Source organism: Dermacentor variabilis, unplaced genomic scaffold (genome assembly GCF_050947875.1).
Source record: "Dermacentor variabilis isolate Ectoservices unplaced genomic scaffold, ASM5094787v1 scaffold_12, whole genome shotgun sequence".
Classification (NCBI taxonomy): domain Eukaryota; kingdom Metazoa; phylum Arthropoda; class Arachnida; order Ixodida; family Ixodidae; genus Dermacentor; species Dermacentor variabilis.
The window spans coordinates 54,683,159-54,710,506 of NW_027460280.1; the positions used below are offsets into that span (position 1 = coordinate 54,683,159).

The following is a 27,348-nucleotide window of genomic DNA, read 5'->3' on the forward strand; positions in this document are numbered from 1 at the left end:
TTACGAATTTTAGATGGGCAGTTGTGTAAGTTTTGGCATGAGTACCCTAAAGATCTAGAAGCACTAGCTCGGACAGTGGTAATGTGAGAAGACCAGGAAAGGTTTGTTGACAGAGTAACTCCTGGATATTTGAAGGATGATACATAATGCAGCACTGTTATTAATGAGATAAATTCAAAAAGGCTAAGAAACATTAATAAGGTGTAGCACCATTCAGCTACTAGCTAGCGGTCACTTTGTTGGTTACTGTAGTCAGCTGGACCATTATTTAGTCCGTAAATGATGCAGCCATCTGCAAAAATTTTAACACCACGAAATACAACAAAAAAGGTAATTAACATATATTAAAAAGAAATTACCACAGAGCCCATCTCGTGATGACTGTTGACAGTAATGCGATTAGCATTCAAGCAATGTTGCAACACACCATATTGCTGAAGTCACATTTATTTTATACGCGTGTCGCACAGCACACTTTCAATCAAGATTGGGCCCAATATGCATCGTATTCCGGCAGATTGGGTTTGACCACGATCGAAAGTGGCAGTGTGACACCGGTATAAAATCTGTAGTGCTCATTCCAAGGCTTCCATTGGTTCCGCTATATGCAACATATGCTGTCCCCGGTATCAGCCAACTTTGGAATGATGCTCGCTTTCCAAAGGCGAAGGTCGCCCATGAGCATGACAGCATGACGATGACTGTATGACAAGTGCAAGTGATGGTGATGTAATGGCGAAGAAGGAATGACTTCGATGGAATGACAAAGACGGTGTGATGGCAGCGACATGATAGCAATGAGATGACAATTCTGAAATGATGATGACGGCATAACATTGACAGTGCGACGACAACGGCATGAGGACAATGGGATGACGACGAGTGTACGATGATGACTCTATGAAGACAACCAAATAACGACGATGGCATAACCAAGGCAGCGTGAGGACGATGGTGTGACAATGCATGCATGCCAGCAACTCTCTGGCAACAATGTAATGATGATGATGGCATGACAATGGAAGCATAATCGTGATTGAATGACAACATCATGATTACTATAGAATGACGGCAAAGAATGATTTCAATGGAGCAATCAAGGCAGCATGATTGCAACGGCATGATGACAATGGGATGACATTTGTGAAGTGATGACAATGGCGTGATGACGATAGCGTGACGAGAGTAAGATGACAGAATGACGACGACGGAACAACCATGGCGGCACTATGACGGCACAATGACGATGATGGCATGACAACAGTATGTGTACAATGGGATGGCGACAATGGGGCATGACGAAGCTGGAGTGGCGACGGTGACAGCATCACAGCGACAATATGACAACAAATGCATAATGGCAGTATGATGATGATAGCTTGATGATGACGGCATGAAGAGAGTCTGATAACAAAGCTGGAATGATGACACTGCAATGACCACGATGGCATCATGACTATGAGCATATGAGCAAACCAGATTTCTTAGAGCCCTGTAGTGCGAGTGTCAGCCGTGCTGCTACTATTGACACCAGGTGCCACCTTCTTTCTGTTGAGGACTGCGGGAAATGGGAGAAGAGTGGTGCTGGGGCCAGTTGCTACATAGCTTGACAAGCTTATGGCTTGCCTGCACTAGTGGTGTTTATTCACATGTTGTGTTTTTCTATGTGTTCTTGCCTTATCCGCTGAGATATTTGCTTTAGACGTGTTCTTACTGCATCTTCTGAGCAGAATAACAGAGTACAATACCGTGCACCTCGTGCTTTCATATAGAAATACTATTTCCTCTCATTTGAAAACAAAAAACAGATCTATTCCCAATACACTAAAGTTGTGATGAATAAAAACACAAATGGAAGCGGCGTACCTTGCCGCCAAGATTTTCACTGCGCCAGTACGAATCGCGTGGAGCAATAGATATCACTTGTCGCTATCAGACATCCTTATTGCTATCAATAGGCCAAGGCATTTCATCCTCGGTGCTGTCTATGGCATTCAAAATCCCACACTTTTTAAAGGCCTTGTTGACCATGGCAGACGGGATCGTGTACCATGCATCTTTCGCCCATCCAGCCAAGTCCTGCAGTGAGGCACACTTCATATTATTGGTGGGCGTGAATTCGTGGCAGCTACTGACAAGCCATTCAATGTAGAGCGCCTGAATTCTATCTTTCACTGGCTTGTTCAAACAAACATAGAGTGGCTGGAGCTGCGATGACATGCCGCCGGGTATCACACAAGGTCGGTGTTGCATGCAGCCAGCTTATCCTTGATGCGCTGGTCAAGGTGACACCTGAATGCGTTGAGCACAAGCATCTTACGCAGACCCAAACTGCTGCCAGGTCTCTTCGGCGAAACGTTATCAATCCAGTCAGCGACCAAGTCCATGGTCATCCAACCTTTTTGATTTGCGCGCACTATCACTCCACTCGGAAACACGATTCCTTTCAGGAGCATCTTTCGTCTGAAGATAAGATACGGGGGCAGCTTGTGCCCATCCTCAGTGCAACAAAGCATTGCGGTGACTAGTTTTTTTCGTGGCCGGAAGACAAAACGCGCGCTTGCTTCACTCTCTTCTTTTCAACGGTTGTGGTGGAAGGCATGTCAAAGTAGAGCGGCGTCTGATCGGCATTTCCAATCTGTCCATAGTGGTAGCCGCTTTTATGGTGCAACTTCAAAACGTACCGCTAAAGACTGTGCAGTTTCTCTTCAAATCCTTCGGCCAATATTTGGCATATCCCTGTCCGCCTTCGAAAAGAAAAGCCTTTTCATAAAATTTAATAGCCAGTACCTGCTCACTTTGAAGTCACTTCGCATTAGCCCTTTCTGTAGGGCTAACTGCATCGCCCGTACTTTGAGCAGATCAGTCGTCACAGGCTGCTGTGCCGCTTGCTGCTCTTGCACGCATAACGCAAGCAGCTCTTCTATTTCGGCGGAGCGGCCCTGCTTCGTTCCACTGAACCCTTTCCTTGTTGCTTTGCTGGCGAAAATATTCTTCTGTTTGCGCCAGTCCCGCACGCAAGTTTCGGGAATTCTGAACGCCTGTGATGGAGGGAGGGGGGGGGGCAGCCTGATTTCCGTCCGTCTCCGCGCACATGATAACTTTCCTTTTAAATGCGGCATCATGGTGGACTCGTCGTGTCTTCACAGTCGGCTCTTCCATGCTGATTGAATAAGTGCAGAAAACGGGCAGACAGGCAGTAGACTAGGTTACACATACAACATAGAGGTATGCACATGGAGGAAGCTACAGCAGCTAGGCTAGAAGCGCCTACAGTGCGGCCATTTTTCGAATGTTGATGGCGATATGGTAAGGCGGATTTAGGGTCGTACTTGATTCTAATACGCATGCAATTTTTTTACCCGTTTTATTGGAAAAAAGGTGCCCGTTAGATTCGAGTAAATACGATATTCATCCAAGCAGCACTGTGCCATCGTTGGCTGCACCAACGACCAGTGCATGAGGAAGCTGCTCATGGAAGAGTCCTGTGATTGACGTTCACGGAGGCACAAGAACTTTGTGTTTGTGTGAAGTGCATTTGCTATGCACACAATGTTCCTGCTGCGCCTTGGAAACTTCACTAAGGATGGTGGCTTTAAATAGAAAGGATTTCATGCCCAGCAAGCTTGCGAGAAATGTCCCTATATAGGATAGTGGCTTTAACCGTATGTAACCGTATATGTGTATACAGAAAATACTTTGTGCTCAGCAAGCTTACTCAGGTGGGTATTAATTTTGTTGGTGTGAAATACACCATAGTGTACATATTGCCTTCCTGCACTGCGGGCCTGCGATAACAGCATAACAGTGCCATTTAACACCTTCTGGGGTTCTTAATTTGGGCTGGCTCAGTTCACTTTCCGGACGGAAAGCCCACGGAGGTCAACCTGTACCCAAAACGCAGTTTTGAATACGAAAGAAAGGTAGGCAGAAAGCGTTCGGGTGCGCGTGTCTACTTTGTAACCTGTGCAGTGATTGTTCTGTTACAGCAAATAAACAAGACTGCATGTAACTTGATGGTTTTTATCTCCTGTGTTTTTATGCACACAAATAAGCCGCATTCGAGTACTCGCAACTGCAAAAAGCGAAAGCAGCATATGACTAGCATGCACAGAAACAGGGCTGCGCACGCGTCAATGCCCCACTTGATTTTTCTTTCTTTCACGCAATTTGTGGGCACTTGAACTGCTATAATTGTGTGATGCTCACACTTGACCCACAAGAAGCATGTTCAGGCATTCCTAACAGAGCTGGTTCCCCGTTCAGTGATATCGTACGTGGATATGCAAATTATTGTGTGTTCTCTATTGACTGCGAAAGAGAGAAAGAATAAACATGTATTTCAAGATTCAGCGTGAAAGAGTTCTTCTAACCTAACCTAGCCTAACTGCAGGGCTTACACGGTATTTGAAGCGAACGACGAATGGTCGCCTTGCCTGCTGATATGTAGACAAAGTGTGAGCTGGATCAGTTCTTATAAAGTAAATAATAAAGCACCTGTAACTGGTAGCCCACACGATAAAAAATTTAATGGTTCTATTTCGTGCACACTGCACTGACTCACTAATTGGTTACGCTGCTGAGTGTGTCTGTTGTCATTGTGAAATGCTGCTCATGTTTGCTGAGTGTCCAAGTCTTACATAAACACATAGGAGCTAGAGCTTTCCCTGCGACTGTGTGCAGCTTGCCAAATATGAAAATTAACTTTATTGTACTCGTATAGATCGTTGTGTGCTAAAATCACGCGGCGATCAAGGTGATAAAGCAGGGTAAAAATTCAGCACAGTGTATGGTGGTAGTGCGCGGTGCTAATATGATACTAGTCTTTAAAGAAGAACAAAGTACAGCATACTAGATTTCATCTAGTATCTTTCATACTGTTCCTGAAGCCCTAAAAAATGTGTATAGTTACGCAGACCTTGCGGAAGAAAAGCTTGGCCAACTGCATGACATTGCAACTGCAGTGAAGCAGACAGCACTGCAGCTCCATTGAGGCAAGCGATACCGCAGGGTGCTCGCGCTAAATTATCTCCATGGTATATTTTTGTGATCTGAAATGTGATCACATTAAAGGAGATACATTTACCCGCATTCAGGGACGACAAGATGGCTGCAGCACTTCTGGAACCAGCCACTGCAGGCGACTGATAACCGCAAATGCTCTGTGGCCCGCTCTGGCCCGCTGCCACCCACTTTGTTTCTGCAGTCGCCTCACTATTATCGTGATCATAACAGAAAGATGGCGGCCTCCTACAGGCACTGGAAATTCTGGTCTATACCTAGCGGCCCATGCTATTAGACATTTGGGCCACTGGGTAGGCATAAAAGACATGACGACGACTAGAATGACCACGTTGGCATGACGACCATGAGCACTTTACCTAGTGACCCAAGCTGGTAGACAACTAGGGCCACTGGGTCGGCGTAAGAGGCGAGACAGATAGCTAGACAGGTGAGGTGCCTGAAGTAGGCAAAGAATGCTAATCGCATTAAAACATAAGGATGCTGCCCTGTGGCATACCAGATTTTACAACAGAAAGAGCAGAGGAGCAGCTGTTGATGACAGTGAACTGTTGGTAATCGGAGAGCAAGTTGCAGAGCCAGGATAGCGTAAGAGAGTCTAGTTTTAGTGCAGTCAATTTTGTAATCATATGGCAGTGGTCAACATGGTGAAAAGCATTAGAGAAATAAATAAAACTACAATGTACTTAAAAGTTACGGTTCAAATTAAAGTGCGAGTAAATGATGAATTATAGTAGCTGGGTTTGGAAGACAGTATCTGGGACTGCGTATATAGACAAAAATATGAAGGGCAAATGGAAGAAATTGGTAAGGCCTTTGGCCATATGCAGAGATAGAATTTATGTACCTGCTTAATGGTGGTGCTTTATGAGGCCTGTGGAATTACTCCACCCCTTTCCTCTAAAAGGAAAGAAACCATTGGAATTTAAAATTGGATAAATTTGTTCTTCAAACACAATTGGTCTTACTAACTTCATTAGGTCTTATTGGTACCAACCAGTCAGCCCAAAGAAAGATGAACCCTAGACGCTCAAGATGTTAACTAGGTCATAGAGCACAAACACTTGGTGCTGTAACATAGCGTGCGCCACTTGTATTATTTAACAAAAATAAATATAAGCAGCTGCCTGACTACATGACAGAGGGATACACCCGAGCATCGCCACCCCATCCTAGAAGGTTATTCCCTCCGCCCCTTGCAAGGTTGGTGCAACCCACGAAAAAAGGAATAAAAGGATGAAAGAGACCATGCACACGGAGTCCTTCCTCTGGCTGGGAGCCGACCAGCGACTTGGCTCATTCCTGACCGTTCGCTCTCGTGCATGAGTGATAACTGTGTCTTGGCACAGGACTGGCCTCTCTTGCTCGCTTCTGCTCATGCCGCCATGATTGACGCCTGCGACGCTTGCCTGCTGTCCTTGTTGATGTGAAAGTTTCGAGCCCCTGTACTATGTAGTCACGCTCTGCTCATACAGTCTGGCTGTTGGGCCTCCATCGTTGTCTTGAATTCACAATACTTCAAACCTATTCACACCGGTATTTAATTCAAGAAGCAAACTTGTGTACAAACACGCAACTTATTTGATAGATGTACCCACCGTTTTTGCTAAATGTGATCTCACTCACATGCTAATATCCCAGTAAAAAAATTTGTCACCAAGTGGTGCCTGCTTGAAAACAAATGGGTTAAGTTTTATAGCAGATTTTATATCACAAAGAAAAGTTTAATGACACAATGGCTGCACTCCCATTGGTCATGCCAAACTACAAAGATCTCTTTTTTGAAGACTTGAACATTAATTAAGATATTATATTTATTAAGCTTTTTTCATGGCATTGCTCATCTATGTGATTTCCAATTAAAACCACCTGGCATTTATGATCCCATTAAAATCTGTTCATATTTATGGGGGAATGAATAACCAATTGACTAATGTGGATCTAAGCTATTGACTCTTTTGGCTGCAAGTAAGTGCCAATAGGGCACACAGTGATGCCCAATCTGACCTAACACTAACTGGACCAACAGCGATATCCATTTGTAACAAGTTGGGCACAACAAGGTTTTGACAACACACTAAGGTCCATTTATGTCCCATCGAAAAACACAATAAGACTTAGTCTCCTTTTTCTTTTTTTTTAAAGGGGGGGTAGGGGTGGTATATGTGTCTCAGCAGCTTTTGTCAAATGTCAACTGCACTGCAGTAGCAGTTGAAAATCGAACTGATAAGGAAAGACCAGGTGTTCATAGAGCCGCATCTAGCCGCACAGCTACATCTAGCCGTAAGTGGCAGAGTAAAGTCGCTTTGCAGGTGAGGTGATTGAGTGAAGCGTCAAGAAGTGCAGCAGAGCTGAGACTAAACTCAAGTGCAGCTCCAGGTGGGGTATAGGTTTGGTAATATCAATGATATCATTGAACAATTAATCAATTAATTGGTTAACAGTATCCCACAAAACAATTATCACGAGTGTCCACCTTTCATTTTATCGACTTAATCGATTAGGCACGTTTGATTAAGTTTTTTAGAGTTTAATAGGAGTGGTGAAAAAAATTTTGAAATCGTACTAGAATGGCGGAGCACGAGCACTGACTGCGGCTGTGATAGATCATTTGTTGACTGTTCTTCTCAGTCCCGACAGATTCTGAGCTGAGTGCTTCCCCTCTCTTCCTCCACAAGCCACCACGCTGCTCGGAGTCGAAGGCTCGAAATATCCTTGCAATTCATGGCATACTATAAAAATCCAGTCATTGATCTTGTTTCACTCCCAGTCCACTAAAGACGTGGTACAGCATATGTGCCAGTTTGGAGCATGTATTTGACATAGCGATGGAGTTCATGTAGATTCTGGCAAATCTGTAGCTTTGGAGCGTCTATTCTCGCATGCTAGTCGTGTGGCCATTCAAAGAAGGTGTCGGTTTTACCCAAGCATTCCAGCCAATTGACATTCCTTCGCTCTGAAGGAAAGAGCATGTGGCTTAATATCCTAAACGGGTAATTTTCTTTTCCCCTGTGCATATTGAAATTTCTTGCATATTTTAGTTGGACTTCACCTTTCACTTTCACCATTTTTTTGTTTGTTTGTTGTAATGTTGTTGTAAAAAAAGGAAAACGCAGGAACGCCTGTGAACATCTTATTGCGCCTTTGTACAATTAAAATCAATTAAAGGCTAAAACGATCAATGATTAATTTTTAATCAAATAAAAAAATTAACCATCCCTAGTGGGGTAGGTAGTGCACTTGAACTACTGCATATATCTTGTGCTGGCCAGGCAGTGGCCACACATTCACTGAAGCTACAGGCAGCAGCCTCACAGGCTCCGCAGTGACATTATAAATGACAAGACACATTGGTTTGTTTCAATGCTCGCCTGTGATTACTGCATACAGCCTTTCCAGTTGGTGCTTGCACTTCAGTGTCGGTGTGCTCACACTCACTCAGTACTTCTGCATTTAGCTGTTGCTGTGCTCAGTCATGCAGGGAAGATGCAGTTGTGCCTTTAGCAAGATGTAGGCATTCACATGCCATAACACAATCACCCAGATCCTCTTTCTTAGCTTGCTAAGCCATGTGTTGTGGTGTCATGTGTTCGCTGTCAGCAGCAAGAGCTTCAGCACAGGTTTCCTAGATGCTGTTTCAGTGCACTCCATTTTGTCTCTAACTTTCAGTGTACTTTTCTAGAAGAGTGATATTAGCTTTATTGATGATGGAGCGCCGCTGTGCTCCAGATCCAGCACATGCGCAAGGAAATAAAACTGCAGTTGTCCTTTTCCTTGATACTTTTCTTGCCTTTCAATTTGTATGTCCATTGAACAGCTGAGGAATTGGCTGTCATTTTGGTTTGTCTTTCTGTTTGGAAATCACTTGATTTTCGGGAGTGAGCATGTTGAAAGTTTTAACCTAATATTGCAACATTGCCTTGCAGAGCCTTTTAGAAGGTGAAGGTGGCCTTCCCATAGTCTGTGTGGGATCAATTTTCAAAAGCTGGGACCTCTTGCAGAAAGGTAAGCTGAAACCTAGTGAGAGTTAGCTTTTACTTAATAAGGCTTCGTTCACATTTAGCAGTTTTGTGATGGCAGTATCTGAGCCATTAAATCTTGGAAGAAGCTTGAAAGACAGCAAACTAAAAAAAAAAAAAAATTATTGTTACGGAGAGATCTACAGGAAATGGGGTTTATTTATGCTATGTACAAGGAGGCTAAAAGTGGGGCAGCAGCAACAAAAATGGCGGACGGTAGACCTCACTTTGTCCTCTTGTCCACTCTATACTTCAGCATCTTCTATATCCGCAGGGTAACTGGCTCATAACACTACCCTCCGGCAGCGAAAGCACTGACTTGGTACAGGTGAACAAAGACTGCATGCGAAAACTATCACAAGGTATTAAGGGGTGTCCGGGGCACGATACAGCTTGAGACTGGCAACGTGTACTATGTCCGTGTAGGGATGAGCAGATGATGATGAAGGCAACAGTAGAGTGATTTTGTAAGTGACATCAGTCATGTCAGTCACCGCAGTGGCCTGGATTTACTTGGTCTGTTTCCCCTATCTGCCTCTCAGTCGCAGACACTCTGTAAGGATGCCCATGGTTGGAAATGGTATTTCCGGTGTCAGTAGGATGAGCCACAGCTTTTGTCTGGCAGAGATAGGGTGAAGCAGAATCGAAAACGTCGCTGTAAGCGGCTAGCAAACGACGAAGGTTGTCGGACTGAGCAGCGGAAAGGTCTAGAGCAGTCATTGCTTAAAAATGGGCATCAAATGAAGTGCTGGTGTTGGATCATCGATAGTAAGGGCCAGAGGGTCGTGTGCATCTAAAGGTACTATGCTGCCCAGCGTGATGCCTTCGGGAAGCAACTGTGGTGTGCTTTCTAAGTTCAGAATGAGATACATGCCTGGTTCACAGAAATAGTTACAGCGGAGTGAGGGAGGGTTACATGCCTTGTCAAAAGAGTGTCTAGGGAAGGAGAGATCACATAGTGTCACAAACCGAGCGATCTGAGGTCAATGTGACATACATTGAGGTAGCTGGTCAAAGGTGAACAAACTCTGCGACACATAAACGCGATGGTGAGATCAGGCACAGAAGGGAATTCTAACCGTAGAAGGCCAGAAGAGCAGTCGATGAGGGCAGAATGGGTACTCAAGAAGTCATGGCCGAGAGTGACTTCATGTGGACACTGGTGCAGAACAGCAAATAGAACTGAGGTTTCGTGGCTAGTGAAGCTCACCCGCGCAGTACACATGCCAACGACGCAGTATGTACCACCGGCGACAACACATACTGCAGGCAGTGTGGTGGGCATCAGAACCTTGCGGAGACAATGAAAAAGGCGAGCGCTCCTAACCAATAATTCCAATAATTGCACTCCCGTGTCTGTGAGTGCCAAAACAGGCATGTCCTCCACTTCTTTGTCCAAAAGTTGTTGCGTGGCCAGGTTAAACAGAGGATTTCCAGGTCGGTTGGCCAATGTGGCATCACTTATGGGAGCTGCACTAGTCAGTTTTCCAAAGAGGGACGGCGAGGGTATGGTGACGATGAATGACGGGCAATCGGTGAGCGAGAATGCTGGGTCTATGGGGACAACGAATGGCAGTCGTAGCGTGGAGTCGGAGAAGGAACATCATAGTGCGGCGGGTCATTGCGGTCATGAAAGGGCGAGGACCGGCTGTCTTCTGGGCAGTAACTGTACATGGGACGAAGAGACAAAACCGACGATAGCGACAGTGGCGGGAAATATGACTTATCCCGTTGCACTTGGAGCATATTGCCTTGTCGTTGTGTGTGCATCACTGGTTTGAGTTGTGGTATTCAAGATAGGTCAAAAGAAATTGCCAACCATAGGGCTACTTACAGCACAGACGGGGCAGGTGCCTGCATTTGCCAACCCTTTGTGTATGACAGCTTGAATCAAAGATACTCCGGGCGGGACTCGTAAGAACGAGCCTGAGGAACTGATAGAGATGCAGCCTCAATCTCTCGCCAGACAAGACGCAGGAAGTTTTCGGCACCAGGTGGCTGGACGTCTTCGCACGATGAGGTAGCAGCGGTATTAGGGAGCCAAACAAATTGTTGTGAGACGCAACGGCTCTTTGCTTCTTCAAAGCGTCAGCACTCTCTTATAATGTCGTCGATGGTTGAGCAGTCCTTGTACAATACGAGTAAATTAAAGGCGTCATTGGTAATGCCTTTAAGAATGTGGTTAACTTTGTCAGCTTCAGGCATTTTGTTGTCAACCCGCCAATACAGAGCTAACACGCCCTGAATGTACGCGACATATGGTTCAGCTAATGTTTGGGCCCAGCACGAAAGTTCCGTCTTGGCGGCTCGCTGGTGCCCGATTGGCTTCCCAAAGTGCTCTTGTAGTTTTTGCTTACAGGTGACACAACTAGTCAATTCCACCTCATGTGTTTGGAACCAAACACATGAGGTAGTAGATAACGTTAGCCAGCATGATGATTGGGTCCCACCGGTTGTTCTTGCTGGCTCGCTCATATTCGGTTAACCAGTCTTCAACGTCCATGGTATCAGTACTGGAGAAGGTACCAGGGTCTCGGAGTTGGGCCAGGATAACCGATGTTGTGGTAGCCGAAGTTGAGCGAGTGGGCTTGTCAGTTGACATGGTAGTATTGCCTGCAAGATGCCCGCTGCGAAGTTCCATGGTGTCCTTCAGATATACCTTGCACCTCCACCAAAGATGTTATGAGGAGATCTATAGAAAAGGGGGTTTATTTACACTGTGTACAAGGGCGCTAAAAGTGCGGCACCAACAATAAAGATGGCAGACAGCAGACCTCACTTCGTCCTCCTCTTATCCGCTCTACACTTCAGCATCCTCTATACCTGCAGGGCAACTGGCTGATAACTCTATGTCCAATGAATCAGTCCACAGTTACGATGATGAGCAGCCTAGTAGCTGCCATTCGACTATATTTGGTCAGAGTTCCTCATTATGAGGTTTAAATGGCCACTAAAGAGAAAAACTATGAATGCACTAAAGCCACTTTTACTATGAGATCAGAATTGGTAAGACAAAAAAGAAAAACAAAAGATTGGTGGGGACTGTGCCTTGAAGTACCCACACCAGCTCGCCATGATTTCATACATTTTTATCGTGTTTGCTTGGCATCGGTAAAGATTGACTGCATTGTATTCTAGAAGAGCCAAAGAGTGAACTAAAACAGTTTAAAGACCATTTACTGAGCCACAGTGGCCCAATTATGAAAAAGTACTTTAGATTTTGTGATGTCACACTGACGTATCAGTGTTGGGGTTTCAGCACGAAATTAAACGAAAGCAAATTTGACCTCCATTTTAACTTTTTAATGGTCAACCTACTACCATGAAATTAACAAAAGTAAAGTTTTGGAAGAATCCTTTGTCAATTGGAACTGATTTATTGTTCCTTTTCAGTGCCCACTGGGAATCTGGGAAACACCTAAGTTGTAATATTGATGTTGTGGCAGTGCTTAACCAAGGCCTGGTGCCTGCCAGTTTCTCTGAAACATGATTGATGTGAAATGATATATCTATTTTTCCAGGTTTTGAAGATGTGCTCTGCCCCAAAGTTCGCGAGTTCACTCTCCTCCAGCCAACTGTATCAGCTGCACTGGGAGCCGCATTCTATGGGGCTTCATTGGTTGACTGCAAGTTGCCTATCAACTTCAAAGAAAATTCCACCCGGCTATACCATTTCAAACAGGGTAGCAAGCAGAACTAGGTCTGGATGTATCTTTTTGTGCACATGAACGTAACATGTGATAGAAAGTCAAGCTTTGGGTATAACCTATAAGAGGCATGAGCTGCACATTAGAAGGCATAGAATACCAAGCCATGAACAATGCCATTATGTGCATTTAGTGACAAGACGTTTTTTTTTAGTAATAATAATAATAAGAAGAAAAAACTTTGCCTTGTCCTTTCTTTATTTTTTAAAATCTTAGACGTCAATATTCTAGTTTTGTTTTCTTTGTGTGAGCCTACCCTCACTTAGTGTTAAGTCAAGCCTGTGCTGTACCAGAGTTGTCTTTCGTTATCTGCACATTGTGGTGCTGTCCGTACCTTGTTATACCCACAGAGTGCCTGTTCAAAGTTTACCAATACTGATTTACTTTGAGCATGCTACAGTGCATATGAAATACAATATACTCCTTGCAAGACAGAAGTTCACAGGAAGATGGAGGCTTGAAGTGATGAGTAGTGTTCGAACATGAAATGTCACTGGAACTACTGTCGTCGAAAGGGCTTGTCGAAATGTTGGCTCCAGCGACATTCCTTGTTCGACCACAGCTCATCGCTACACTTAAGGCACCAGTGGTTTCCTCTGCTTTTATTCATGGATATAGTAAGGAAATGTACACCCTAATATTTGGGCACATTTTAAATCCAGTTGGCCTGTGCTTCCCAAAATTTAAGTAATGACCCCAAGAAGGGTCACAACACATTCAGTGGAAGAGGTCATCGGAAACACATCGAACATTTTTTAAATGCTCTTTGCCTGCTGTTCTGCATCGCAAAGCAGCTCATGGAAGCAGAACCCTAGGTGTTCTGGTGTTCTTGATGAACAAAAAAGCAGACAACAGTTTTAAGGAACAACACAGTCATAACACATTACCTTTTGTTTGCTTGCTGAGAGCACACAGGTGAGTGAAGCTTTTCAGTGCATTGAACGGTATCTGCACTGAAACTTTACTCTGAAAGTTGGCACTAGAGGCAGACCAAACGAAACACCTGTATGAGGTACCTGTTTAGGAAAGTACAAGTTTCTGAAACTTTAAATGCGGCAGAAAAAGAGTATGTGGACATAACATCGAACTTGAGTCTCAAATTTCTGTTTTTGCTTAAGCCTTTGAAAAACTTGTCATATTTGGCAGGAAGGTGCATGTTTTTGGATATAGAGCCACGAGAACCTTCCTGCATTTACTCGGGCAAAGTTTGCTCATTTCTTTTCTTTGAATGATTTGCTGCGTGGCATAATGAGAAAAAGAAATATAAGAAAAGCATGCAGGACTGCAGCAATGTCTCTAAAAAACATGTTAACCATCAATCAGCAGTTGTAGTTGTTAGGTACATCTGGCTTAAAACCTGCCTTGCTTTTGTGCAGAGGATTCACTGAATACAAAGTCGGGGTGTCTACCAACCGGAAAAACCGGGAAAACTGGGAATTCTCAGGGATTTCGAGTAGTCTGGAAAAACTCGGGAAAAACTTGGGAATTTGTGCTTCTATCAAGAAAAATTAGCTGTAATTTTATTGAAAGGGTCAAAAGTCGAGTAATGCTGGCTCGAGTAACAGACAGGAATCGTAATGAGTCGTCTTTGACGCCCTGTCGTCGGCTGGAGGAGTTGCCAGTGTACCGTCATCGATAGACTTTCCGGATTCCCGATAATTTGGTCGGCTTCGTGGCACCACCACGTACCCCATAGTCAGTGTGTCAGAATGTGTGAAATTTCGAACGTAAAAGCTCTTCGTCGTCCGATTTTCTGGAGGTTTTGCCGCGACCGCAGGTCCGAAACGGCATTAATCAAATCCACCACTGCTGCTATTTTGATTACCTTGCCGCCTCAAACCACGCAGATCCGCTGGCATCCGTAGCCACCACTGCGGCAACGCTAGGCCTAGCTGCTTCGATGTTCGCTATGAAGCTTCTTGCCGTTGGGTGCCGTGTTTTCTATTGAAAGAGTTCGCTGCTGTCAGCAATGGCACGGACTCCGCCTTTGTGGTCCTCGTGATTGGCTTAGAAGCTTGGAAAGCACGGTGCATTGCATAATGCCGGTTCCCGAAAGGCGGCTTCGCCCCATACATAAATATTACTTGGTGAAGCCTACACAAAAGTATTGCAGTGAACCATAACAAGCGTGGGAAGGGGCTATTGCCATGGGACACAGTATGTATTCCTTAATTATACATGCGTGTACCCGATATTTCCTGTCACAGTACGAGCACTGATATGCCTAATACATGTACTGGCAGCCCTTCAGAGTGTTTTTGAATGTGCCTGTGGCGGTTTGAGCCCTTAAGGGCAGTAAATGACAGGCATTTATTTTTTCCAACTGGCCGATTTCGCTGGCGTTTTCGCGGCTCCTAGGGAGTTTGAAAAATCAGACGTGGACTGTGCAACTGACCAAGAAGATCCTTCAAGTGGTGTGTGGGGCGAACGAGTGGTGGAAGGAGGACAAAAACAGAAAGGACCTACGCATTGAGGAATGAACGGGAAAGGAAGCGTGCTGCCGCCATTTTAAAGGAGCTTGAGCTCAAAAAACAGTGTTGGCTGATGCCGACATGCAGATGTCCCTCATCCAAACCAAAATAAACTCTTTAAAGTAGTCAAACACAACACTGAGGCGTCGTGCGTGGGCTGAGAGTATGTCAGGACAGTTGAGGTTGATTTGAGAGCTGTTGAGAGAGAATCTCAATTGTGACAACGTTTGGGCCTCATACCACTGAGGTTGCTATCAGTTGATAGAAATAGCTCATATTCGAAAATATTTGCTTGTGTATGCATCTCCTTATTATTTTTATTTGAGAATGTCATACTCGATTTGCAATTTTTTTTAAGAGATTTTATTTGCTGTGCATTTTACTAGCCCCTCCCTTCTATTCTCTTATTTTATAACATAAGCACTACTCCTTGGTATTCAAATTGGACTATGTCGTTTCTCTTTAAATTTTTCGCATGCTTACTAGAGAGTGACAGCATCGGGTGATATGGTTTCAGCCCATCTTGTCATAAAACACAGTTCTGCATCACTCAGGGAATTTTGCAAAGGCACTCGGGGAAAACCTGGAAAACTCGGGGAATTTGGAAATGTCAACTTGGTAGACACCCTGAAAGTACGCATCGGAGCCAAGCACTATATTGCACTGAGATTTATGGTGTAAGAACTTTGCCTTACATTCAAGAAAGTGTTCCCAAATTTTAGTTAACTCATCCATCAGCAACAGCTGCTTTGTTCGCTTCAAAAGCTTGCACATTTTGCATTTGGGAAGGTGTACATTTTGGGAGAATAATTGTTAAGATATGACAGTTGACCTGAAGTGAATTTTATTCAGTTTAGGACATGTTAGGAGCTTTTTGTGTTTTGCAGGTTGCTATAGGACCTAAAAATGGCTAAAATACATTGGCGGGCTAGTTTGTTTTCATGATACAATGTGCAAGTGCGACTGGACGAGTCATCTGCAAGCAATGTAGAAGCGCTGTGGCAGTGTCTGCTTCAGTCTCTGTCCTGTTCGTTCATGCTTGCACAGTGTGTCATGAATCCTAAAAATGGCCCCAGTGGAAAGGACGTTATTTGCATCAACACATTATTGTCTTATTCAGTTGACACAACAGAGAACTAAAACAGTAAGTAACATAGAATTGAACTTTACTTTGTCTTCATGATTATGATTACATTGCGCTGAGTTTTACACTGGCTTTCTGACTTTTTGCCAAGGTATTTTGCCTGTTGGTTACTCTCATGAAAACAGTTGTGTCAAAATTGTTGTATGCCCCATTTCTAACACCACAGAAAAGACTTATCAAGGCCAGGATTAGCAATACATGGTAATTTTGACTAGCAAGTTCCCTGAATAAAATGCAGGCATCTGCAAACAACCTTAGCCGAGCTGACTTGCTTATGATGTCCCTTACATCATCAACGTAATCCAGAAAAAGTGAAAGGCCTTCTTTTATCTTGCTTGGGAAATGCCACGTGCAAATGATAAAGGTAATTGCACGCAAGCTAATTCATAGCCTTTTGAGGCAATTTCCTTAGCACTGAATTCAGCTGACTCAGCTGACCAATGGCACTACTGAAATAGTTGTGATCCATGCAATGGTCATATTTCCTTTTGTTAATTTCCTGCTCACACGAGGAATTTTTTATTGTGATTGGGCCTAATTGGTATAGAATATCTCAATTACAATCTTCCCTCTTCCACACCTTGAACAAAAGAGCCACTCATGATTGAGAAATTTGATCATGATCTGACGTTTGAAAGTGCCTTGTGTGAATAGAGTATAATAAATTTGTAATGCCCAAAAAGAATGCTACTTTGTATATTGATAAAACTGTTGAAAGGGCCTGTTATGTTGCAGGTGATTTGCTTACTTTGTATCTGATTAGAAGGCGATGAAAAGCACTTGTCACTCTTAGCCTGCCTGTATGCAACTTGTTCAACACTTGTTATTGTCGCACCCTCATATTCATTTTGTACCATGGAATACTAACCCATTTTTTTTTTTTTTTTGCAGTCTTTGTAAAACATGTCCCCCCCCCCTCCTACCACTACCACTACTGCTGCCGCCTTTTTAATCTTTATTGCAACTACTTGCAGGGGGTAATAAATAAAATGCAAACATTGATTAGCTCAACTCTGCATGAACAAAAAAGTTAGGAGGATATTTTGCTCCTTCAAGAGCAAACCTCTCAATATTATGAGTGAAAACTTCGGCTGTAAACGGAAGGATGTGACCTAGAATTATTATCATATAGTTATTGATTTTATTATAGTAGTCCTGTAAGAATATGTATTGATTAAAGCCAGTTCTTTATTGAAGTTTCTCATGTAGTTCACAGGAAACATTTGTCTCAATGACACTTTTGCTGGAGTTGTTTATTAAAATAACTTTGGCACTGAGAGGTTCATTAAGGCAAGCTAGACGGCATTGAGATGTGAATTAAAAGCATTTGCTTGGTTGCAGTTACTGCCTTCGGAAGTGCAGCGGTCCCCCAAAATTTGGCTGAATCTTAAGTACATAGCAGGCAACGACCCCTTAAATCTGCTGCGTACATCACAAGCCATGACCCTGAACCTTTAGCTTGTCACTTTTCTGCGTCAAACATGTGCAGTGACACAGAAGAAGGTGCAAAAGCAGTATTTGCAAGATGGAATTTTTGTGTAACTTTGACACTGTTGACAGAAAAAAGATGCACAGCTGGTTGGAAGCCACAAAATTTGACTGCCCAGGCTAGAACAGTATGTCTGGCAACCTTAATGTGAGCAGCTCATAGTGACAAGGTCACATGCTTTTTTTTTCCACCCATTTCAAACCACACCCAGGAATCCTGGATATGTGGTATTGTTTTCCTGTTGCACTGGCATTTTTTGTTCTGTAGCCTTCTTAATTCCTAGTGAACATCATTCATGTTAGCCACTTGGAAAACTAAGTAACAGCTGCTATCATGCTAGCAAACTTGCATTGATCTTAATGTTATCCGATGTTCAGTGATCCAAATCACTCAACACAACTTGGACAGATTTATGCCAGTAATTTTGTTAAACTATCCTTTAAAAAGTGTTACTGTTCACACATATACATGTATTCTATGGATGCTCTGTTTTAATGAGCTGGAAACGTATGCTATAAACTACGTGCAGCTGCTGGCAAATTTTAATCATGCATTTGTTTTAACAGGAAGAAATAGCGCCAGTTTTGGGTTATTTTTCGCAGGCTTCCGTGCTTAGAATTGCACATGCTATGAATGGAAGAGGAAGTTGACCCTAAAAGCTAACACCATTTTGTGCTGGCATTGTTGAATTTTTGACGTGGGCCATTTTTTCTGGAAATTTCTATTTCATGAACTGTGCACTTAGTTGTCCCATAATATTGATCAAAAAAGAAAGTGTTTTCGATGGAGGTCACAGCCACTAGAAGTGCTGGTTGGTTGTTGACACTGATAATGTGCATTGATTGATTTTATTGCACAATAAAATTTTCTTATTCCAGCTCTTCAACCTTGCAAACTGTGTGTGCTTGCTTCATACTTCTACATGCACTGTGTGCAATCACAAAAAAATTTCAAATTATGGGGAATTTCCTACTTGATTAATTTTTTATAATGTTAATATCTTTGCTCATCACATCACAGTAGGCTGCTTTCTTGTTTATGAGTGCAGAAAAATGTGCGCTGAGGCATGCAGCATTTTTGGTGGGAGTTGATATGAGAGCAGCACAAAAAAAGAAAGAAAAAAAAGTTGATGCAGAAAGAAAGCGCACGAGGGCTAAGTGCATGTTTCCTTTCGTAGTCATGTTTCCTGTGCTGCTGCAAAATCATGAATGTTAACAAGCTTGCCGAACATATCCGTCTAAGTTCCATAAGTGGCCTATACGGTATGTGTACTCTATTTTGAGGCTGGAATTTTATGTCAATTCATCCCCATGTTCTAGAATGTTCTTCCAGTCAACACTCCACCTCGACTCGATGATGACGATGATGATCTATTGGCTTCCCCTTTGAAATGGGGCAGTGACAAATAATCACCTAGCCTCCTTGAGCTACTCAGGTATGCTGTGCATGCTTCTCATTCTAGCATTTTTGTTTTACATCTCCTTAATCTTTTTTCTCTTCCTCAAAACTTCTCCATCTATCTTGTACCGCTACCTATACCTGTTACGGATCTGGTCATATCAGTCTCTTCTCTGATTTTTCCTACCAATACTCAAACTACTCTTGCTTATGTTGATGCTTCTGTCCACTTGAAATCCAAGCGCTTCTAGAAGGCGTATATTACCTACAGGTCTTACTGGGTGACTTTTGCATTCCATTAAGATGTGCTGAGTGGTCTCCGGTTTTTGCTACAATATATGCATGCCTCATCTTGTTGCAAATATTTGCTCTGGCACGTTTTTGGTCTTTGGCAACCAGCCCAAGCCTCAAATACAAGGCACTTCCTTTCGTTTTATTGTACAGATTTTCCTGTCTAATTTCTTTCTTCTCATTACTGTAAATCTTCGTGGTCTGTTTTCTTTCCATTCTTTGCATCCACTTCACTGTCTCTGTATCTCTCACTTTCTTTTTGACAACTCCTGGTTGTCTAGTTACACTACCAATTATCCTGTACTTTGTTTCCAACTTTCTTGATCTCTTCCCCCATTCTTTATCCGTGCTTTTCAAGTGCAGATACTTGTGCACTTTAGCCGCCCAGTTATTTTGATCCGAGTCTTGAAAAAATATTGCTCTGGGCTTCTATGACTTCAAACGAAGCCCATCCCATGTCACCCTGCACTGTCTCATTTGTGGTTTTGCCGTGGGCTCCCAAGGCCTACTGATCTTTGGTTAACTTCTAACCCCGACAAAATATCCGATTTTAAGCATAGAATGGCGTTTGTGCTGGCGCCATTACTCCTTTGCATATTCCACGCACCACATCATATTTATTGTGGTCCCAAAGTACTGTATCTTTCATTATTGCCGCGTTCCGCTTCCCCTTTATTTTCAAATTATCTTGATCGGTGTTTGAGTAAGCCTTTCCTTTGTTTATGTAAACACCAAGGTATTTAGATTGCTTAACTATGGGTATGACTTGCTGTTGAATTGACACCACGTAATTACTTGTCTCTTCGTTAAATATCATAATTCCTGATTTCTCTGTGCTAAAATGGGGGATGATGTTGACAGACTTTGGCATGCACTAACATGTCTTTTAAAGTTTCTGTTGCCTCAATAGAGCTTATGACGTCACGTCGAAATTGGAGACGCAGTTGGAATTAGCTAAGAAACAGCCTACGCCATAATCTGGGAGACCACCAGCCTTTATAACAGAATATTCTAATGCCTTCCCAAACATAAACAACATCCTACAAAAATACCGCCCAATATCATCAAGCAACGAGCTTCTGAGAGAAGCGTTCCCGGTGGTACCAAGGTTGACCTGTTGCAGCAACAGAAACTTTAAACACATGTTAGTGCATGCAAAAGTCAGCCAGCATCATTCCCCCATAATAAATGTATGTTGTCATCCCAGGTGTAAAACCTGCAGGAACTTCAAAGTGATATTGAAATTAAAAGCACCGCAAATAGTTATACACACGAAGTGAAAACTGTCTTTACTTCACTAGTTCTGATGTAGTTTATATGCTTGAATATTCCTTCTATAAGAAACAATATATCGGTGAAACGAGACAATCAATGAATGTTAGGTTAGATAGACATCGTGTGGACACAGTTAAAGAGCTTCCCAAAGCTCTCGCCGAGCACTTCAACCAACCAGGCCATAACTTTGATCAACTTAAGCTTTACATCCTGCGGTCAAATTACCATTCTGCGCAAGACAGAAAATACAGAGAATTATACCTCATCCATAAGCTCAATACATTGCAACTCACAGGCATAAACGTTTCAAAGGGAGCTTTAGAATCTATTCACTATGCTAAATTACAAGCTGTAGGCAACAGCACTTAGTTATTTTTCATTGGGTTGCTTAGTGTTTTTTTTTTCTTTTCTTTTCCTTTATTCTTTTATTTATATATTTATTCCATTTTAGTAACTTTCTCTTTTTCCACGAGCACCATTTTCTGCTGCTTCTTTTATTCTCTCTTTCATAGAGACGATAGCTCACTGACCTCCAGAGGAGCAGATAATCCTCCCCCTCCCCTTTCTGTTGTCCAGGCCCCTTCCACGAAAAAACACATGGCCGGCTGACACACGGCACTACCTCACATTTCTCCACCGACGTTGAATAGCATATCTTGCTTCTCAATTCTACACGCTTGTCTTTAATACACCCTCGGTTGTTGCCTCGCCCACCTGCCTTACCCCCTCTCCTCTTTGGAAGAACCCTACCTATATATACTGTGTCGAGGAAAGCATATGTCACCTTGAAAAAGACAAGTCCACTTGTCAAATCATTGGCTCCCACTTTTGCCTTGTTCTCATTTTGCTTGTTCTCATCGTCTTGAATTTCCATCTCCCGCCTTCCCCGTGTTTTTCCTGGATCTTTTAACATTTTGCCATTTTGAGACCTTTGGGTTCATGCAAATTGTCAACCCAACATCTTTTAACCCTTTAAATGAAGATTGAATGGCAAGGTGTAATAGTATGAGTATTTTCTGTCAGAGGGAATGCTTTGGCACCAGCATTCATTTATCAAGCCTCATCAATTCTTTTTTCTAGTCACTTGTATGCCTGGTCAGCTCTAAGGCAAAAATCATAGACCCTTGCAGTTAATGGCAAAGGTGTTTGCTTTTACAATGCAATGGCACAACAAAACACATTGTCGGGCTAGTTGGTGCATTGTACTAAGAAAAACCAGCCAAAAAAAGAAGGAACAGCCTCTTTCCTGTCTTGTATGTTTCCTGTGTGTGTCTTTTTTTGGCTGGTTTTTTTTTTCATAATACAATGGCACAGCCTCTGCTACTCCCAACCCATCAGTGCAGCATTTGTCACTCAAATGGCATGAACTAGCGTGTACCTTTGACCACTGAGAAGAGTACCTATCTGCCTGCTTTCTCAGCCTTCTCATTGTTTCTGACATTTCGAGTGATCACAACTGGACGTCTGCCTTATAAAAAAGGCTGTACATTGAAGGTCATGTCTAGGCTAGCAACACATGAGGAAAATATAGGGACTGGAACCTCGGCTGCACAATCTGCAACAGTTTACTTTCTAGACTTCCCAGAGTAGGAGCTCACCCCTGCTGAAGGAAAAAGTTTGCATAGTTGAAGGTACACATTTAATTACTCTGATGTATTTTGCAAGTTTGTGTGTGTTGAATTTTTAGTGGCTTGCACTTTAAGCTTGTTCCTCCAAGCCTGTGTGCAACTCATCTGGGGGGGGGGGGGGGTTGAAGAGGGGGGGTATTCTGTAAGTGGGGTCCCCCTAGTGGACATATCCATTTCGTCTTCTGCTGCTGAAGTTATGATTGGCTGAGCTGGGGTATAGCGTGAGAAGGAGACAGGTGCCTTCAGCAAATCAGCACTTCAGCAGCACATGAAATGAACATGTCCACTAGGTGGACGCCTAGAGAATAACCCCCCTGGTGTATGTTTATTGAAATACCAGGCCATGCGCTCTGCAAGTTTATCCATGTTGTAAGCTTTTGCACTGTTTGCTGTACTGAAACAAATTTGCACCCTCTTTTGGTTATCCACCCCCCAACCCCATTTTAGGTTTAGTCTCTAACTGCCATACTGATTTGCCAAAACTAAAGTACTGACATCTGAAGCATGATATTTCAGCCAAAATTTAACCGGAAGCCATATTGTGAACAGTGGTGAGCAACAAACATGTCTTTTACAAAATTTTTACTTGGTATTTTTATATCTTTAAGTTGTAGCAATTGCTGGCGTGAAAGTTTGTGTCCAGAATATTGTGTCTTTACTAAATGTGTGTGAGAAATAAGCTGTTTACATTCTAATGAAGATATGCTTAATATTCCGTAACTGGCCAAGCAGAGCACTCTTGGTGTTATTTCAGTGGTCCAAACCTCGGCATTTAAAGGTACATTTAGGGTTCAGCATTTTCAATCTTTCTTGAATTTTGCCATATTTTCTTTACTTTTAGAGCGTAGCTCTTAGGCGCTGGTTCCTGCGGTGAGTGTCGGTGTAACCGAGCGAACGCGGAGTGGGAAATGAAAGCCATGAAAGGCAGAGACCAATGAGAGCGGCCCCTTCAGTCATGTGCGCATGCAGGAAACTGGTGTCATGTGAACCCATCTGACTGCTTGATGCGTACTCGTATCTGGCCTCAGCCAAACCGCTTGTTTTGTACTATCGTCTGCTCACGTCAGCTCTCGCTCGCGCTTGTTTCGCTTGTCATGGTTTGCAATTGCTTTAGGGCACAGCTCTTAAGGGCAAGCAAGTATATTCTGGCGCAATACGTGCATGCGGCCACGCATGTCACGGTTAGACAACGCCGCTAAAAACTGCACAGTTTCGCGTCACGACGTCGCCGGCGTGCCTAGCTGCCTTTGGCGTGCTCAGTGGCGCCAGTGCGGAGATTGAGCACATCCCATAACAGAAAACCTATACATGGCTGCCACTAGACCAGAATACACTGCGCTGTAGTGACAGCGGGCGGGCGTGCCCATCGAGTTTCATACAATAATTACTAATTAGGTCCGTTCAGTTTGCATGCACCACTGTCAACCAGTTCACAGTGGTTCACGAGAAGTTCAGAAATTATGCTGCTCAATTTCTACAGTGCAGGCACAGCGTGACAGTTGAAATGAATGCCAAGGTGCAGGCATGGTGCAGGCCTTATGTTTTGTCCGACTAGGTCAAATCTTTAAAAAATGGCTTGTAGCCGCATTCCGCAGCCGTCTTAAAGATGAGCCTTTTTGTCAAAATACCATGGTGAATGCATGCCCCTTATTTATGAAGCCTTTCACATCCATAATAGCGGTGACGCATGTGTAAGCCACCTCTTGGTTTCACTCCTTCCAAAGTAGATAGCGTTCCTATCTCATTGATAACAACTTTTGAATTTGTCACTTTTTCTTTGTTCTGTTCTTCGTGGTAGTGGTAGAATATACATATGCTTCCGAAAGAATAAAGCATTTTGTTGTTAGTCAGTGCTGTGGTCTTTGTCCTTCTCTTTGCCTTGTTGTTTTGCGCTGTTTTCTGCCCGTAATCATCAACCAATCACCCCAAATGCGTACCCTTCTGCTTAATTTAAACTTGCGTTCAATGTTGTGGTGACAGCTACGTTTAATTCCCCTGTCACGCCATCACTCGATTGTGATTATGTGTAATCTGAATCTGATCCCTCGCGATCGTATATAGACTGTCGTCTGTGCCCTGAACACTGTAAGCTAAACAAACTCGATCCTGATTGCTGAACGTGTATGAGTGATCATTTTCTATAGTGTTGAAAAATAGTTCATCCGGATGGGACTAAATTGCGATCGAAAGTGCGTATTCTCCAGAGCGTGGCTAGAGACCTCTTTAGCATGTGTAGGAAAAACAATGCACATATTATTGTCTGATAGACTACAGAATAAATAAAGTTCTTTGGGGGAAAAATCGGAACAAAACCTGCACGCACCAAGCATTTACATGCGTCACAGTGGATGCGATCGCAGCTCCGCCACTACTGGCGACGCCACCAGAGCCATGTGGAGAGCACTCAGTTTCATGCATCAGGTGCAATGCTGTGGAGGCTAGAGATACTTTTTGCAGTGGCTTTGTTCGCACTTAGAAACAGTTCGGTCTCTTTTGACCAATTTTTGTCAAAATGTTCTTTATATAAGGTCAGTTCTGAATGAAAATAAGAATTTGCCCGTAGAAGCAGACAAACCATGCGCTGATCCGGCTGCTGACACATTGTATTATATCAATTTGCTTTTTATTGTTTTTTATTTGCCTCCTTTCATGGCAGCCTCATGTACATGCTTGTGCAAGCAAACGCCGCTGGCGCCCAGCGAAGCATACATGGAACACGCGGAGTGATAAAATTTGGAGACTGCACTACTTGCGTAGCGTCCACAGCGTTACACCTGATGTATGAAATGGCGTACAGTCGAATAAAACTCAAGTCTGCAGTGAAGCCCCGCCCACGCCCTTATAATCGCAAGCCGCTGTTCCTCCGTGAGGCTGCAAATAGTTTGTACTTCAAACTTTCCCTGTTACCTAAATAAGGTGGTAACCACAAAAATAAAATTATAAGCACGCAATTTTATGTTTTCACTCGTCTATTGTAGTGTTAACAGTAGAAGCCTAATTCTTTATTGAACTGAAATAAAATGTTTGCTTCGCTGCAACTATTTATTGCCAAGTTTCACTTCGTCATCAGCCTATTTTATGTCCACTGCAGGACGAAGGCCTCTCCCTGCGATCTCCAATTATCCCTGTCCTGCGCCAACCGATTCCAGTTAGCGCCTGCGAATTTAATTTCATCACCCCACCAAGTTTTCTGCCGTCCTCGACAGTATTTCCCTTTTCTTGGTACCCATTCAGTAACCCTAATGGTTCAACGGTTATCTAACTGGCGCATTACATGACCTGCCCAACTCCATTTTTTTCTCTTGATGTTAATTAGAATATTGTCTATACCCGTTTGCTCTCTGATGCAAAGCCCTCTCTTTCTGTCTCTTAACGTTATGACTAGCAATCTTAGTTTCATTTACTCTTTGTGTGGTCCTTAATTTGTTCTCAAGCTTCTTTGTCAGCCTCCAAGTTTCTGCCCCATATGTCAGCACCGGTACAATGCACTGATTGTGCACCTTACTTTTCAATGGGAGCCGTAAGCTTCCAGTCAGGATCTGACAATGTTTGCCGAATGTGCTCCAACCCAATTTTATTCTTCTATAAGTTTCCTTCTCATGATCAGGGTTCCCTGTGAGTAATTGACCAAGGTAAACGTACTCCTTCATATACTCAAGAGGCTGACTGGCGATCCCGAACTCTTGTTCCCTTGCCTGGCTATTGATCATTATCTTTGTCTTCTGCATATTAATCTTCAACCCCACTCTATATAGCTCTATTAAGGTCCTCAATCATTTGTTGTAACTCGTCCCCAGTGTTGCTGAACAGGACAATGTCATCTGCAAATCGAAAGTTGCAGAGATATTTGCCGTTGATTCTTACTCCTAAGCCTTCCAAGTTTAATAGCTTGAATACTTCTTCCAAGCACACAGTGAATAGCATTGGAGAAATTGTGTCTAATTGTCTGACCCCTTTCTTTATAGGTATCTTCCTACTTGTGGAAAATTAAGGTAGCTGTGAAATCTCTGCAGTTACTTTCCAAGATATTTACGTAAGCATCGTGTACTCCCTGATTACGTAATACCTCTATGACTGCTGGTATCTTAACTGAATCAAATGCCTTTTCGTTACCTATGAAAACCATATAGAGAGGCTGATTGTACTGTGCGGACTTCTCGATTACTTGATTGATGACATGGATATGATCCATTGTAGAGTGTCCCTTCCTGAAACCTGCCGGTTCCCTTGGTTGACTAAATTCCAGTGTTGCCCTTATTCTATTGGCGATTATTTTGGTGAATATTTTATATAATACTGGAAGTAAGAAAACAGGCCTATAATTTTTCAATTCTTTAACGTCTCCCCTTTTGTGGATTAGTATAATGTTGGCATTCCACCAGTTCTCTGTGACTCTTGAAGTCGATAGACAGTTCATATAAAGGGCCGCTAGTTTTTAAAGCATTATGTCTCCTCCATCTTTGATTAAATCGACTGGTAGTCCATCTGCCACTTTTTCCAGTTTCATGTCTTGCAAGGCCGTTCTAGCTTCATCGCTAGTTATAGAAGGAGCCTCTGTAACCTGTTCATTACTACCTCGTCAGTTGGCAGTGAAGTTTCACGAGTAAAACATCCCGGAATCAGCAGTGAAATGAAGTGCACCGCAGACTTTTGAAGAGCGAAATGCTCAGACGAAATGTACTTTATCCATATCTGTTGCACACCTCATCACTTCCACCGATGAAAAGACTCTTCGAGCACAGCGAATATCAAGTACGATGCCATATTGAAATGGTCGCATTACGACGATTTTGTCTGCTTCTGTGATTGGCTGGCAGAAAAACAACCTGGCATCGTCCGTGTGCCTTGGTTGCCAACTGCTGTGTTTTTTAAGTTGTATCCAACTATAGTGCCACCCGCTGCCC

General features: G+C 43.2%; 3 protein-coding genes across 5 annotated transcripts in view; all 3 read left to right on the plus strand.

Moving 5' to 3' along the window:
* Positions 1 to 18,738, plus strand: part of Nagk (N-acetylglucosamine kinase) — a 36,600-nt gene extending 17,862 nt beyond the window's left edge. For both annotated transcript variants that reach the window (XM_075677341.1, XM_075677340.1), the window contains exons 8-9: positions 8,949 to 9,027; positions 12,563 to 18,738. In XM_075677341.1, coding sequence (XP_075533456.1) covers positions 8,949 to 9,027; positions 12,563 to 12,741 — 258 coding nt within the window. In that variant the 3' untranslated portion in view covers positions 12,742 to 18,738. The remainder of the gene's footprint in view (positions 1 to 8,948; positions 9,028 to 12,562) is intronic.
* The window catches only part of LOC142566375 (hexosaminidase D-like), a 76,768-nt gene continuing 65,645 nt past the window's right edge, over positions 16,226 to 27,348 (plus strand). The window contains exons 1-3 of one of the 2 annotated variants that reach the window (XM_075677326.1): positions 16,226 to 16,363; positions 19,172 to 19,287; positions 22,892 to 22,995. The gene's annotated coding sequence lies outside the window, so the exon portion shown is untranslated. Of the gene's footprint in view, positions 16,364 to 19,171; positions 19,288 to 22,148; positions 22,448 to 22,891; positions 22,996 to 27,348 lie in introns of those variants that run through there. The other variant, XM_075677328.1, reaches the window with a different exon arrangement.
* The window catches only part of RpL26 (ribosomal protein L26), a 193,674-nt gene continuing 185,821 nt past the window's right edge, over positions 19,496 to 27,348 (plus strand). Inside the window, exon 1 of the mRNA XM_075677346.1 lies at positions 19,496 to 19,510. The gene's annotated coding sequence lies outside the window, so the exon portion shown is untranslated. The remainder of the gene's footprint in view (positions 19,511 to 27,348) is intronic.